Raw genomic sequence first — 15,950 nt, 5'->3', positions numbered from 1 at the left:
TGCACCCTCTCCAAAGCCTCCACATCCTTCTGGTAGTGTGGTGACCCAGAATTGTGCGCAATATTCCAAGTGCGGCCGTACCAAGGTTCTATACAACCGTAGCATGACTTGCCAGTTTTTATACTGGTTGCCCCGTCCAATGAAGGCAAACATTCCATATGCTTTCTTGACTACCTTGTTCACTTGTGTTGCCACTTTCAAAGATCTGTGGATCTGCAGGCCCAGATCTCTCTGACTTTCTATATTCTTAAGAGTTTTACCATTTACGATATATTTCCCCTCTATGTTAGAACTACCAAAATGCATTACTAAGATTATTCTAAGATTACTTTTATACCGTAAGGCAGGGCCAGCTCGTCTCACTGAACTCCGGTTTCCACGAGTGGGCGGCACGGTAGCAAAGCGGTTCTCCCAGTGTCTGCGTGGGTTTCCTATGGGTGCTCGGGTTTCTTCCCACAGTCCAAAGATGTGTAGGTTAGGTGGATAGGCTTGCTAAATTGCCCTTAGTATTCAAAAAGGATAGGTGGGGTTACTGGGATAGGGTGGAGGTGTGGGCTTGGGTGGGGTGCTCTTTCCAAGGGCTGGTGGAGGCTCGATGGGCCGAATGGCCTCCTTCTGAACTGTAAATTCTATGATTCTATGAAAGATTTCACATTCTGCTTTCAAACGTAACACTTTTAAATTAAGCTTTCCCTTCGCTGCTTCCATTAAAGCTTCACTCTCAGGTTTTACACTTCCCTCTTCAGGTTTCCTTTGTTTTAAAGGCTTTTACACAAAGACACTTCGAAAACTTTCCGTTAGATCGCGCTTTGATTTTCACTACACTTTGAGCGGAGAAATTCAAATGCCTGGCTCTAATTTAAGGTTATGCTCCCTTTTGCTGGTTACCTCTAAATAAAATAGTTTCTTTACATACCCATAAAATTCTGTTCCTTAATAATATACAATATAATACACTTTAATATATTAAAGTCTTGCATATGGTATGTACATCCTGTGTCGCAATGGTTGAGTCAAGGTTTGTGCGTCAACTCCACAAAAGGAAAACAGTCAACATTTCAATGTAACTTTGTTGGTTGGATCGAAGTAAAACATTTGAAAATCAGTACTGAGGGGTAAGATAGATCAAAGATGTTAAAAGTATTAATTAGAATGCAAAGGACTTTTGAAAACAATCAAACCTCTTATACCAGCTTGGTTAACTAATGAATTAATCAAATCCAATACTAATAGGGGAAATAAATCTGTCCATCTTTTATCTTAACCTTGGAAACCAAAGTTTTGCATGAAGTATATTTTTATAAACAAAAAATTCACAATGACATGATTAAATTAAGTGAATTATCCTTTTATTAAAGGTTCTACTTGAAGGCCTCTTCCTCTTTGGAGAAGAGTATTCTACATACAATTAATAATTTTTATTATTATTGCCACGGGTAGGCTTACATTAACACTGCAATGAAGTTACTGTGAAAAGCCCCATTCCGGCACCTGTTCGGGTGCACTGAGGGAGAATTCAGAATGTCCAACTCACCTAACAGCACGACTTTTGGGACTTGTGGAAGGAAACTGGAGCACCCGGAGGAAACCCACACCACCATATTATCCCCTCCATACTCACTTTGCATCAACAATGTAATTCCAAATTGAAGGAAACACTCCAATCCCATCCACCCAGTCATAATACAACATATTTGCTGACTCATTGATAGAAATCAGGGCCGGGATTCTCCCCTACCTGGCGGGGCGGGGTGTCCCGGCGTGTCGGGAACCACTCCGGCATTGGGCCGGCCTTTCTCCGCACCTTTAGGGGCTAGGCCCGCGCCGGAGTGGTTCCCACTCCTCCAGCTGGCGTGAACGGCCTTTGGCGCCACGCCAGCCGGGGCCGAAAGGACTTTGCTGGCCGGCGTAAGTCTGCGCATGCGCCGGTGCGTCAATGGCTGCTGACATCATACCAGCGCATGCGCAGGGGAGGGGTCTCTTCCGCCTCCGCCATGGTGAAGGCCATGTTTGAAGACTGTTAGTGAGTGCAAGGCCAAAAAGCAGAAAAGACCCTCTGACATTCCAGTTCCGTTTTGATGGTAACGGCTGGTAGTGGTAATTTCTTGTGGGAAACGTGTTTCACTTAGGCCATCATGGAAAATGATCGCAAATCGTTTATCTCTTTAATTTGACAGACAGACACTTTGGTTGAATTAAGTGAATTATAAATTAGTTAAAACCAATCACAGCTGTAAAGAAGATGAAACTTTAAAGATAGTAATCTCCTTAAAAAGTTCAGTTGTCGGGATGAGAAACCACCCCTTTTTCTACTCCGGAATCATTCTTACTTAATCTCTGAAACCTATTCTCTTGCATGCTTTGCAAATCGCCAGTTTTTTAAAATCACTCAGTCATTTCATAGTGTGTATTTGGTTTGAAGAATTACCGAGTAGTATTTTAGAACTCAACCACTGTATTTGCTAAAGACAATCGATCTGACTAGCTTGTTGCCGGGCTAGTTGGAACTAGTTGAAAAATAAACTTGATCAGTGGACACTAAAGCTGACGTATAAAGTTTCAAATACTTTACCAAAAAGCACAATCTAGAATTTCTGTTATTTGGGAACTAAAAAGGGATAACGCATATCCAGGGTTCCGAATAGACACAGAGATCCATCACCCATACGCCATGGGACATCTGTCAGTATTTAGGAAAAAGTCAAACGTCTACTACATTATTTATTGTACATCCTATGTTTTTCATATATGGAACGATCTGTCTGGACTGTACACAGAACATATATTTTTCATTGTACCTCGGTACACGTGACTAGAAATCCAACATACCTATAACTTGGTGTGAGAGATATATTGAAGCCTCCATATCCATAAAGAAAAGCAGGATGCGAGTTATCAAGTTTGATTCCTTTCTTATGGACAATAAACATTGGTATTTGTGTCCCATCTCGACTTGGATAGAAGAGCTGCACAGAAAAATTGTAACATTATAATTAGAGGATTGTAGAGTTTGTGCAGGGGGTCGTGACTGAAAGCACTAGCAAGAGCAGCGCTCCCGATAGCTCCGGGAAAATACTCAGGGAGTCCGGTAATAAGAGCTTCATTGAAAATCTGGAGGCGGTTTCGCCAACACTTTGGGTTGGGGGCAGGGTCAAGGGAAATGCCGATTTGGGGGAAACCACAGATTTGAGCCAGGGAGCTGGGATGGAAGTTTTCGGAAGTGGGAAGAGAAGGGGATTAAGACGCTAAAAAATTTGTTTCTTCGGGGTCGGTTTGCAGGGAGCTGGAAGCGAAGTATGGGCTGGAGCAGGGAGAAATGTTTAGATACATGCAGGTTTGAGATTTTGCCAGGAAGGAGATACTGAGCTTCCCGGAGGAACTGGCCTCCACATTGCTGGAGGAGGTGCTGATTACAAGGGGACTGGAGAAGGGGTTAGTGTCAGCGCTGTACGGAGCTATTTTGGAAGAGGATAAGGCACCACTGGAAGGGATTAAAGCAAAGTGGGAGGAAGACTTGGGAGAGGGTATGGGGGAGGGGTTCTGGTGTGAGTTGCTTCGGAGAGTAACTGCCTCCACCTCATGTGCGAGGTTGGGCCTGATCCAGCTGAAGGTGGTATACAGAGCACACCTCAGGAGGGCGAGGATGAGCCGATTCTTTGAAGGAGTAGAAGATGTGTGTGAGCGTTGCAGTGGGGCCCCCCGCTAATCACGTTCATATGTTTTGGTCCTGTCTAAAGCTAGAGGAGTACTGGATGGAGGTTTTTAGGGTAACTGGACCCAGGTCCCCGGGAGGCCATATTCAGGGTGTCGGACCGGCCAGGGTTGGAAACGGGTACGGAGGCAGATATCGTAGCCTTCGCTTCGTTGATCGCCCGAAGGCGGATCCTGCTATGATGAAGAGCAGCCTCTCCACCTTGTGCCCTGGCGGTGGGACCTGTTGGAATACTTGACCCGTGAGAAGGTTAAGTTTGAACTGAGGGGAAGGACGGAGGGGTTCTACAAGTCATGGGCATTATTCATTATGCACTTTCAAGAACTGGATAACATCGGACATTAGTTGGGGGGAGGGGGGCTGTGTGTATTAAGGGTGACTATGGGTAATCCGATTCCTTTTTGTCATTTGTTTATGTAAACATGTGGGCTGATGTTTGGGGGTGGGTAGGAGGATGGGATCGTTGTTATTGTTATGGAGATTGACATATTTGTTGATTATTGTTTATTGTTGGTGGGTGTAAATTCAGGAGAAAATGTAAAAAAGGAGAATAAAAATATTTAAAATAATTAGGGGATTGTATTTTATATTCGGATTACCATTAAAAACTAAGGTTATCAATCCTGGTGGAAGTAATCAACATTCTGCAAAAGATTTCCATAGTGTTTTACCTTTGTGAACCACTTAAGATGTGTAGCAGCTTTGATGGGTCACATATCAATGCTATTATATCTCCTTCCCAATTAATTTACATATCTCTTAAATTGCTACTGTAATACAGGGTCTTGATGCGCCCTTACCTGGAGTACTGTGTGCAGATTTAGACTCCTTACCTAAGGAAAGATACACTTGCCTTAAAGGAAGTGCAACAAAGCTTTTCTCAACTGGTTGCTAGAGGAGGAGACTTACATGTGTGGAGAGATTGAGTGGACGAGACCTATATCCCCGAAAATGAGAGGTGGTCTCATTGAAACATAAAATTCTTAAAGGTTTGACAGTATAGGTACAAGGATCATGTTTCACCTGGCTGGGGAATTTAGAATTTTAGGTCACAGTCAGACATGAGGATCAGTCCTTCAGGATGGAGATTTCTTCAAAGCATTCCGAGTCTTCAAACTCTCTAACCCAGAGGACTAAAGATGCTCAACGTTGAGTGCATTCAATGACTTCTGAATACTGAAGGGAATTCGGGTAATGGGGATAGTGCAGGATGGTGGAATGTAGGTCGACGATCAGTCATGATCTTATTTAATGAAGCTGGCTTGATGGGCTGAATGGCTTATTCCTGTTCCTAGTTTATAATATAAAACAAACAGAAACTGTCAGAAATACTCAGTAGGTCTGACAGCAAGAGAGAAATGGGAGGAGGATCAAAGACAGATACTTTGTGGTGGTGGTGGGGGGGGGGGGTTCGAGGTAAGGAGTCTCTTAAATTCTCTGGTTGCAGCTGAGGTTTGAGCCAAGCATGTGCAGTCCCACCCAGCTGGGTGATGGAGGAGAGGAATGGGAGGAGGATGGTGTGATCATCAGTGTCAACAGATGAAGAATAGTTTACCACGGTCCCAGACACATAGGATCTCATTTGTAGCTTTAATAAAGGCCATTTGAGTTTTGTGGTAGCCGCAGAATCCTGATTGTAGGGATTCAAACATGCAACTTGGACATAGTCATGGATTTGCAAGATGATAGTACATTCCAGGACTAAAGAGAAAGAGAGGGTTTGGCAATGGATGATAGTTTGCACGGGCAGAGTGATCAAAGAGTAGGTTTTCTTGAGGAGGGGGTGATGATGAGGTTTGAAGGGAGGGGAACAATACCAAAGGAGAGAAACAGTTAATATGAACAGAAATGGGGACCAGAAAGGAAATTGGTGGTCAACAGTTTCAGCATATTTACTTGCTATTGTCCTTTTAACTAGCATTCTATTCTGATGTGACTGCAACCAAACAGAAAAGTAACAAACAACCAAATGATAACCAATTCAGAACACAAAACATTTACATACTCCCTAAAAGAGAATTGGAACAGTTAATTCATTTGACACCATCTCTTAGCAATGCTCAGCAGCTCTCCAGTTATTTCAGTACTCTGATAACAGAGCCTATGTTGAAGATTAAAAGAAGCTGATGAGGATCAGCCCCTAGAGAAAAGAATGTCTGCAAGCAATGAAATACTACACAGGGCTAATTTTAGAGTCATTGAGAGAACCTTCAGAAAATTTCTTCATAAAAGGGTGTTGCTGTTCCACATTTATCAGAGCTGTTTCAAGTGGACAATGATATACTTATAATAGTAATCTAACTACAGCAGTGCACAAATTCCTTGGGGCCAGAGTTGCCAAATGATTCAAGTACATATACCCTCTCTGGTATAATGTGTTAAGGAGAAATCAACAGCTTTATAAAATGTAATGAAGGTCAAGCCATTCAAGGGAAATAGGGACAACTGCTCACAATGGTGATTTACATGCATGTTTGGGAGGGGATGACGTTGCAAAGATACTGTCAATGTTCAAACTGAGACCAGTTCAGTTATATAACTAAAAATACACTTCTTCATCTATTCTTCAACCAAAGGCTCATTTAAACCAGTTAGTATTTCATGTTAAGATGAAGTAGCATGGACAAAAAGACATTAATAAAATATAAAAACAGCAGTATCATAAAAATGTGTAAGTGTCTTTGATCTTTTGGGTCTTCAGCAGTCAGCAGGTAACAAAATAACAGTGATGCTGACATTTCACTAGTCCATGTAGGGGAAAAAGGATACAAGTAAGGCCTATCTAATCTTCTCTTAACCGTATCTGTTATAAACAGAACCTCAGTTTCTCTAGGCTCTCCACATGAAATCCCTCAATCCTGGTACCATTCTAATGAACCTCTTCTGTACTCTCTCCAAGGCTTTGGCATTCTTCACAATTGAGCACAATACTCTTTGAGGCAGAACCAGTATTTTTTTTTAATAAGGTTTAGCATAACTTTCTTGCTTTTCTACTGTATTAATTAGACAAAGGATTCCATTTTTAAAACATCTGTCTTAACTTGACATGCCCCAATCAACGGTGTGTGTAACACATCCCCAGGTCTCTCTAACTCTACACCCCACGAGAATCACACTATTTAGTTGACGCTACCTCCACCATGTAATTTTTCGTACCAGAATGCATCACTTCAAACTTTTTGGCATTAAATTTAATCTGTTGTCTGCCTATTTCACCAGCGTCTCCCCATGCCCATCTGACGTCTATTGCTATCCTCCTTGTTGCTTAGTGCATGAGTATTGTATCATCAGCAATATCTTTTTTTATAAGTGCTTTTATTGGTCTTTACATAGATATTTACATACAATTGGATTGGATTGGATTTGTTTATTGCCACGTGTACCGAGGTACAGTGAAAAGTATTTTTCTGCAAGCAGCTCAACAGATCATTCAGTACATGGAAGAAAAGGGGAATTAAACACAATTCAAGAAAATACATAATAGGGCAACCCAAGATATACAATGTAATGACATAAGCGCAGGTATCGGATGAAGCATACAGGGTATAGTGTTAATGAGGTCAGTCAATAAATAAGAGGGTCATTTAGGAGTCTGGTAACAGCGGGGAAGAAGCTGTTTTTGAGTCTGTTTGTGTGTGTTCTCAGACTTCTGTATCTCCTGCCAGATGGAAGAAGTTGGAAAAGTGTGTAAGCCGGGTGGGAGGAATCTTTGATTATGCTGCCCGCTTTCCCCAGGCAGCGGGAGGTGTAGATGGAGTCCATGGATGGGAGGCAGATTTGTGTGATGGACTGGGAGCTATTCACGACCCTCTGAAGTTCCTTGCGGTCCTGGGCCGAGCAGTTGCCATACCAGGCTGTGATGCAGCCTGATAGGATGCTTTCTATAGTGCATCTGTAAAAGTTGGTAAGGGTTAATGTGGACATGCTGAATTTCCTTAGTTTCCTGAGGAAGTATAGGCGCTGTTGTGCTTTCTTGGTGATAGCGTTGACGTGAGTGGACCAGGACAGAGTTTTGGTGATGTGCACCCCCAGGAATTTGAAACTGCTAACCATCTCCACCTCGGCCCCATTGATGCCGACAGGGGTGTGTACAGTACTTTGCTTCCTGAAGTTGCTTTCATTCCTGCTGTGGCCGTGACCCTCCCTTTGAAGGGCGTATCTTTGATGCAGTTCCCAATTTGGCCCGGACGTCTATTTACAGATATCTATCTACAGTTTAGTCCCTTCACCCTCTCGATTTCCTTGTGTGACCTCCCCCAAACCCCCTCTTCGTTTCCATCTTTATGGCGTGACTCGCGCGCGTCTCTCTCCTCTTTCTTTCTTTCTTTCTTTCTTTCTTTCTTTCTTTCTTTCTTTCTTTCTTTCTTCCTTCCTTCTTCCTCCACCCCCCCCCCCCCCCCCCCCCCCCCCCCAAACTCTATCGGTTGCTAGCTTCAACAGATCGTGGAACAAGTTGGTGAACGGCTTCCACGTTCAGAAAATTATATTTCCTCCAGTTTGCGAAATTCCGCCAGGTTGGACAGCCAGTCTGCTGCCTTGGGTGATGCTACCAATCGCCAGCCGAGCAAGATTCTCTGGTGGCTCCCCACACACGAAGAGTTCTGACTGGTCTGAGACGCTGAAGACTGCCACGTTTGGGCGTGGATCCACCCTCACCCCCACAAACCTGGATAATGCCTCAAAAAAGGTTGTCAAGTACCCGGCAATTCTGGGGCAGGCCGGGCCTCCCCATCACCGTTAACACTTGTCCGCCACCTCCGCAAAGAACCTACTCATTCAGGGTCTGGTTAATGTGCTCTGTGGACCACCTTTAGCTGCGTTAGGCAACTTCATTGCAATGTTAATGTAAGCCTACTTATGACAATAATAAAGATTATCAGAGTGCTTTGTCAGGGGGGATGGGAGTGGGGTTGTGAACAGGGCTCAGAGAGACGTCCCTATGCAGGAACTCTCCATGACTTCTCCAGTTCTAATGGTGCTTCCAGGCCCCATCTCTTCTCTTCCCCCATAACTGGCATGTCCAGTCCATCGAGGAACAGCTTCATCCCCGAGGTGTACAGCATCCGGTAGAAGGTCACAAAGGCCTGTTTCCCCCATGGAAAGCAGGACATTATCATTTTTGTAGCTTCTTCCTTTCCGCCAGTAGCTCTACGTTCGAGGCCGAATATAGTCAATCCACCTTCAGAATTGAATCAACCAGCTCATTCCTAGCCGCCCTCTCCTTCCCATCTTTGTGTGCCTTATATGCAATCATTTCCTCCTTATCATTGCTATGAGCGCCTTGCATAACACTGGGGGGGGGGGGGGTGAGACCTCCCCATTCTGGTTGTTGGTAACGTACCCACCTATGGCCTACGATATCCGTTCACAGAATGCCTTATTGGCCAGGATGGCCATGTCGAGCTTCCCATCTCCAACCTCAGAATGGAGTACGCTACTACCACCCCTGGAAGCACCGCTTTCGCCATATAAAAAAGTTGATCCTAATGTATACCCTATATATCTGGAAGAAGGTTGGGTGTGTGAACTCCATGGGTCCACTGCCCCCATATGTTCCACGAACACATCCAGTTCCTTGGCAATGTTTGACTCTTCCCCCAATTTGGGATTTGGTCTGTCTGTCAGTGGGTCCTGTACACAGTTAAATACCTCCCATGATGAGTTGTGTGTGTTTATGTTGGGGATTTCTGCCATGGTTTTCTTCATGAATTCCACGTCGTTCCAGTTTTGAGAGTACATGTTTACAAGGACTACTGGTGCCCCTTCCAGGACACCATTAACCATGATGTGGAGATGCTGGTGTTGGACTGGGGTGAGCACAGTAAGAAGTCTTACAACACCAGGTTAAAGTCCAACAGGTTTGTTTCAAACACTAGCTCCTTCCTCAGGTGAATGAAGAGGTATGTTCCAGAAACATATATATAGACAAAGTCAAAGATGCAAGCATTTGCAGGTAATTAAGTCTTTACAGATCCAGAGATAGGGGTAACCCCAGGTTAAAGTGGTGTGAATTGTCTCAAGCCAGGACAGTTGGTACGATTTCACAACACCAAGCCAGATGGTGAGGGATGAATGTAATGCGACATGAATCCAAGGTCCCGGTTGAGGCCGTACTCAAGTGTGCGGAACTTGGCTGTAAGTTTTTGCTCGGCGATTTTGCGTTGTCGCAAATCCTGAAGGCCGCCTTGAAGAGCGCTTACCCGGAGATCAGAGGCTGAATGCTCTTGACCGCTGAAGTGTTCCCCGACTGGAAGGGAACTTTCCTGCCTGGCGATTGTCACGCAATGTCCGTTCATCCGTAGGCGCAGTGTCTGCATGGTCTCGCCAATGTACCACGCTTCGGGACATCCTTTCCTGCAGCATATGAGCTAGACAACGTTGGCAGAGTTGCACGAGTATGTACCGCATACCTGGTGGGTGGTGTTCTCACGTGTAATGGTGGTATCCATGTTGATGATCTGGCACGTCTTACATAGATTGCCATGGTAGGATTATGTGGTGTTGTGGTCGCTGTTCTGAAGGCTGGGTAGTTTGCTGCAAACTATGCTTTATTTGAGGTTGCGCGGTTGTTTGAAGGCAAGTAGTGGGGGTGTGGTGATGACCGTGGCAAGATGTTCATCTTCATCGCAACACGTCATCGATGACGATGAACATCTGGCCAAGGTCATCCCCACATCCAGTTCCCCATCCCCTTCCCAGCCCATGCTTGTGCACAAATTCACCTACTTCCAACGGTGCAGTGAAATTGTATTCCCTGCCGCAAAAAGTCACCGAGAACTTTCCAGCCTTGGGTTTTGGCCGGAGTGACCTGTGGACTCTGTCTGCTTCTGGGGGTTTGCCCAGCATCTGGACCTCGTACTCCATAGGGATCCTGCCCTCGGTGCCCACCAGTAGGCCCACAATGTGGAGGTTTTAGCGGCGTGATCGATTCTCTTCCCCCTTAGTGGCTTTTGTGTCATCACCAGCCTTGTCATCTCCGTCTCCAGTGAGGCGATCTGATCGCTCTGGTCGGTCACAGCTTTCTCCAGTTCTCTGGGCAGCACAAGGGGATAGCACTGTGGCTTCACAGCGTCAGGGTCCCAGGTTCGATTCCCTGCTGGGTCACTGTGTGTGCGGAGTCTGCGCATTCTCCCCGTGTCTGCGTGGGTTTCCTCCCACAGTCCAAAGATGTGCAGGTTAGGTGGATTGGCCATGCTAAATTGCCCTTAGTGTCCAAAAAGGTTAGATGGGGTTATTGGGTTGCGGGGATAGGGTGGAAGTGAGGGCTTAAATGTGTCGGTGCAGACTCTATGGGCCGAATGGCCTCCTTCTGCACTATATGTTCTCTGATCGTTGCCTCCTGCATCTCTAGCCGCCATTTACTACCCCTTCTACAGGTTGCCCAGCGCTTCTGCTACTGCCACTTTCACTGTCGTCATAATTTCCAGTCTGTTGGCATCCTTGAGCTCTTGGAATTCCTGTGTTAAGAATTCCCTCCATTCGTTCGTCGGGAGGTAGTCCGACATTTGTTCTGGCAGTTGATCCCGTTTGGGTGTGGCTGGGACCTCGTCGTCCCACGTGTTCGCCATTGCCTCAGTCTTTCTCTCTTTTTACTGCCTCTGCTGTCACTTAGACCATAAGACATAAGGGCAGAATTAAGCCATTTGGCCCATTGAGTCTGCTCCGCCATTCAATCATGGCTGATATTTTCTCATCCCCATTCTCCTGCCTTCTCCCCATAACCTCTGATCCCCTCTTCTGCTCCTTGGGTTGTTTCTTTCGTGATGGTGGTGTTGGAGGAGGGTGGGAGTCGCAAAAATATCAGACTGGAAAGGATGCTTTTCACACAATGAATATGCTACTTTTGTCAAATGGCTTTTGAAAGTTCACACAGAGTATTAATCCTTTTTGTTGCTTCATTAACTTCATCAAGTTAGTCAAGCACAATTTGTTGATTTTTATTTCTTATCCTGCACTTCTCCAAATTAATTAATTTGTCTTGGATCATTGATAAAATTGATAGTAGCTGTCTCAAACTATAAAACTCCAAAAATGTATTTTATCCTGCTTGCTTTGCTGAATATCTTCTGTTCTTCAAAACAATTCCACATTACACACACTATTACAATCATGGTATTTTTAAATCAACACATAGCATGAGGCAGGCCATGTAATGACTCAATCCTGCTTTGCTATCAGTCAGATTATTACTGGGGTATACCTCAACTCTATTTGGTTTTCTCCACACACTTTAGGCTGCTCAGCTAACAAAATCCATCAATCTCAGTCTTAACAATTTTACTTGTTCCATCCTTCTTGGTGAACAAGATCCAGATTTCTACAACCATTTGTGTGAGCAAAGTGCTTCCTGAGTTCACTCCTAAATGATCTAGTTTAATTTTAAGATTGTGTCATTTTGTTATGAATTGCTTTACCAGATGAAATTTTTTTTATGTTTCTATGCTATGAAACTTTTGAATAATTTTAGGTACTTCAATTTGACCAACCCCCAGCCTGCTAAGCTGGTGACAGGTTTATGCAACCAATCTTCACCATTTAACTCATTAAGCTTTAAGATTGTATTAAATTTCCACTGTATCCTTGACAAAACGAATACATATTTCCTGTGGTTCAGAGCCCAAAACTGAACACCCTTACTCCAGATGGGTTTGAGCAAAACTCTGTCCAACTGAGCATAATTTCCTCACTTTTCTAAATTATTGAGATAAAGGCCAACTTTCCATTTGATTCCATTTTCATTGCTTTTGGTGATCTGTGCACATGGATACTAAATTCTTGGTCTCTCTATTTAGAAAACATTCACAATTTCACACTCAGTCCAAAACTGAAATTTCACACTTACCTCACATTGAAACTTATCTGCCATCATTTTGCCCAATTTGTCTATGTCTCATTGTAAAACTTTCATCCTACCTACATAATACGGCACATTCTAACTTCGATGCTGTTAGCTTTGTTGTCCATTGCAAGTTTTGTTTTCATATTCAATACTGTCCAACAGAAGAATAATCAGACTCAGTAACAAAACACTCATTTGCAGCAGTTCACTTCATGGACTAGTTGACAATTCCATCTATGTAATCCACAGAATCCCAACAAAGCAAGGAAGCCATTCGGCCCATCAAGCGTGCCCCGAACCTCCAAAAGAGCATCCTACCTATGCCAATCCCCCACTAAACCTGCACATATTTGTACACTAATGGGCAATTTAGCATGGCTAATCCACCTAGCCTGCACCTCTTCAGATTGTGAGCGGAAACCATAACATCGAAGGAAACCCAACCAGACGCAGGGAGACTCCACACACAATTACCCAAAGTCGTTATTGAACCCAGAGTCCTGGTATTGTGAGGCAACAGTGCTAACCACTCTGCCATCATGCCACCTGGTGACTTAAGCAGAGGGGAAATTTGACCATGGTTGTTGTCCTATTCATCTCCCTTTTCCTTCCAAAATGTCATTAGTTTCAAGATGCAACAGACATCAAGTTTTGCCAAGGACTGTGTCCGAGGCCTCTCGTGATCAAAAGATTTGTAGATGACTTAAGTTGGCTCTATGCGTTTGTTCATATGACTGAAGTATGATCAGGTGTATTTCATTTCTTTCATTTGTAATCTTTTTACTGATGCCTCGGTGACTTTTTAAACTGACCTTTAAGCTGAAATGCTGTGGCATTTGGAAAAACGCTATTGCTAAGATAACCGGATGAAAGCGCATGAGAATTTTACAAAAGTGAAGCGCCTCCTGCTTGGTGAAACTTAAAACGAGGGTCAACAGCTCTCCATGACATATAGAATTTCTAGTCAACTTCTAGAATATACTGCAAGACTTATTGCCAAGCAGCAACTGCAGAAGAGAAGCAATACAACAAACTCTAAAAATGATAAAATGGACTTCAGCCATTGAAATTAGAGAAGAAATGTTTAAGTGATTGTTACGGAGAATCCTTTAGCCCTTTATTAAAATACCACAGGTGGATGAAGTAGAAATCCAATAAATAGCAGGACTGATATTTAGAGAGAATGCTTACAAAGTTGTTTTGTCTGATAGGGCCATGTTACTCCTACTCGGGCAATTTGGAACAGCCTCTCCTGCTGCCTGACTCTTTCTCGATTATTCAAATAATACAGTGCATAATTTACAGATTTGCTTCAAGTCTACTGAAGCGTTTTCGGAAAACAATATCAAGCATAATTCTAACAAACTTACTGTGCTGATTGTGGGCACAGTTGAATGAGATTTGCAGGATAATACAACACAGTCTATTCCAGATCTTTCAGTAATTGTTTTCAACCAAAACTTGAAATATTCTATAATTTGAATTAATATAAATAGAGCAAATGAGGAATTTAGCATTGAAAATTGAATCATCAAGCAATCTGAATTAATCAACTTTGAATTAACACGCTTTGCGTCAGCTATTGAGACAATTGCCTATAGCAAAAAGGGATATTTAAAATTAAGCAGCCATCAAAGTTTATTTATGGTAATAGTTGAACAAAGAACAAAAAATAAGAACAAAGAACAGTACAGCGCAGGAACAGGCCCTTCGGCCCTCCAAGCATGTGCCGATCACGTGTCCTATCTAGCCCAACCGCCTGCATCCTTCTGTATCCTGCATGTTCATGTGCCTATCCAGATAAGTCTTAAAGGTCACTAACATATCTGCCTCAACCACCTCACTTGGCAGTGCATTCCAGGCCACCACCACCCTCTGTAAAAAAAACCTCCCCCGCACCATGTCCACTGAACCTTCCCTCCCCCCGCTCCATCCTTGAACGTGTCCCCCTTGTAATTGTCATTTTTGCCCTGGGAAAAACCCTCCAACTGTTCACCCTATCTATACCCCTAATAATTTTATAAACTTCTATCAGGTCGCCCCTTAGCTTCTGTCTCGTTAGGGAGAACAATCCAAGTTTATTCAATCTCTCCTCATGGCTCATACTCTCCATACCAGACAACGTCCTGGTAAACCTTTTCTGTACTTTCTCCAAAGCCTCCACATCCTTTTGGTAGTGCGGTGACCAGAATTGGACACAGTATTCCAAATGTGGCCTAAGCAACGTTCTATATAATTGTAACATAATTTTTGAGCTTTTATACTCGATACCCCGTTCTATAAAGGCAAGCATGCCATATGCTTTCTTTACCACCATTTCCACCTCTGCTGCCACTTTTAAGGATCTGTGGACCTGTAAGCCCAAATCTCTGTGTCTCTATGCTCCTGATGGTTCTGTCATTTATTTTGTAGCTCCCACCTGAATTGGATCTACCAAAATGCATTACCTCGCATTTGTCTGGATTAAATTCCTTCTGGAATTTCTCTGCTCAATTTTGCAGCCTATCTACATCCTGTTGTATTCTCTGACAATCTTCATCACTATTCGCAACTCCTGCAAGTTTAGTATCATCCGCAAACTTGCTTATCAGACCCGCTACGTTTTCTTCCAAGTCATTTATATATATTACAAAGAGCAGAGGTCCCAGAACTGATCCCTGAGGAACACCACTAGTTACAGACCTCCATTCGGAAAACACCCTTCCACTGCTACCCTGTCTTCTATTGCCAAGCCAGTTCAGGATCCATGCAGCTAGTTCACCCCTGACCCCATATGATCTAATCTTTTGCACCAGCCTGCCATAAGGGCCCGTATCAAATGCTTTACTAAAGTCCATGTAGACAACCTCCACAGCCCTTCCCTCATGAAACATTTTTGTCACCTCTTCAAAAAATTCAATCAAATTAGTGAGGCATGACCTCCCTTATAGAAAACTGTGCAGTCTGTCGCTAATAAAACCATTCACTTCCAAATATGCATCGATCCTAGCTCTGAGAATCTTTTACAACAATTTCACTGTCACTGACGTCAAGCTCACTGGTCTATAATTACCCGGCTTATCCTTGCGACCCTTCTCAAATAACGGTACAACGTTGGCTATCCTCCAATCCTCTGGGATCTCACCTGTGGCCAATGAGGCCTCAAAGATTTCCGTCAGAGGCCCAGCCTCCTTCAGTAATCTGGGATAGATGCCATCTGGCCCTGGGAATTTGTCTACCTTAACTCTTTTTAACACAACTAACACTTCCTCCCTCGTTAAAACGACCGGTTCTAAAGTATTTACACATCCCTCTGAGACACCACCAATCAACATATCCATCTCCTTTCTGAATACCGATGCAAAATACTCATTGACCTCACCTACTTCCTCTGTTTCTATACCTAATTTCCCTCCTTTG

General features: G+C 43.7%; 1 protein-coding gene across 1 annotated transcript in view; it reads right to left on the bottom strand.

Moving 5' to 3' along the window:
- Positions 1-15,950, bottom strand: part of LOC119967133 (prolyl endopeptidase-like) — a 160,278-nt gene that overhangs the window by 51,823 nt on the left and 92,505 nt on the right. Inside the window, exon 11 of the mRNA XM_038799252.1 lies at positions 2,830-2,966. Within this exon, the coding sequence (XP_038655180.1) occupies positions 2,830-2,966 (137 nt within the window). The remainder of the gene's footprint in view (positions 1-2,829; positions 2,967-15,950) is intronic.

This window comes from Scyliorhinus canicula, chromosome 6 (assembly GCF_902713615.1).
Source record: "Scyliorhinus canicula chromosome 6, sScyCan1.1, whole genome shotgun sequence".
Lineage (NCBI taxonomy): Eukaryota > Metazoa > Chordata > Chondrichthyes > Carcharhiniformes > Scyliorhinidae > Scyliorhinus > Scyliorhinus canicula.
Note: the sequence above shows the minus strand (reverse complement) of the source record. Positions and strands in the feature narration are given on the sequence as shown.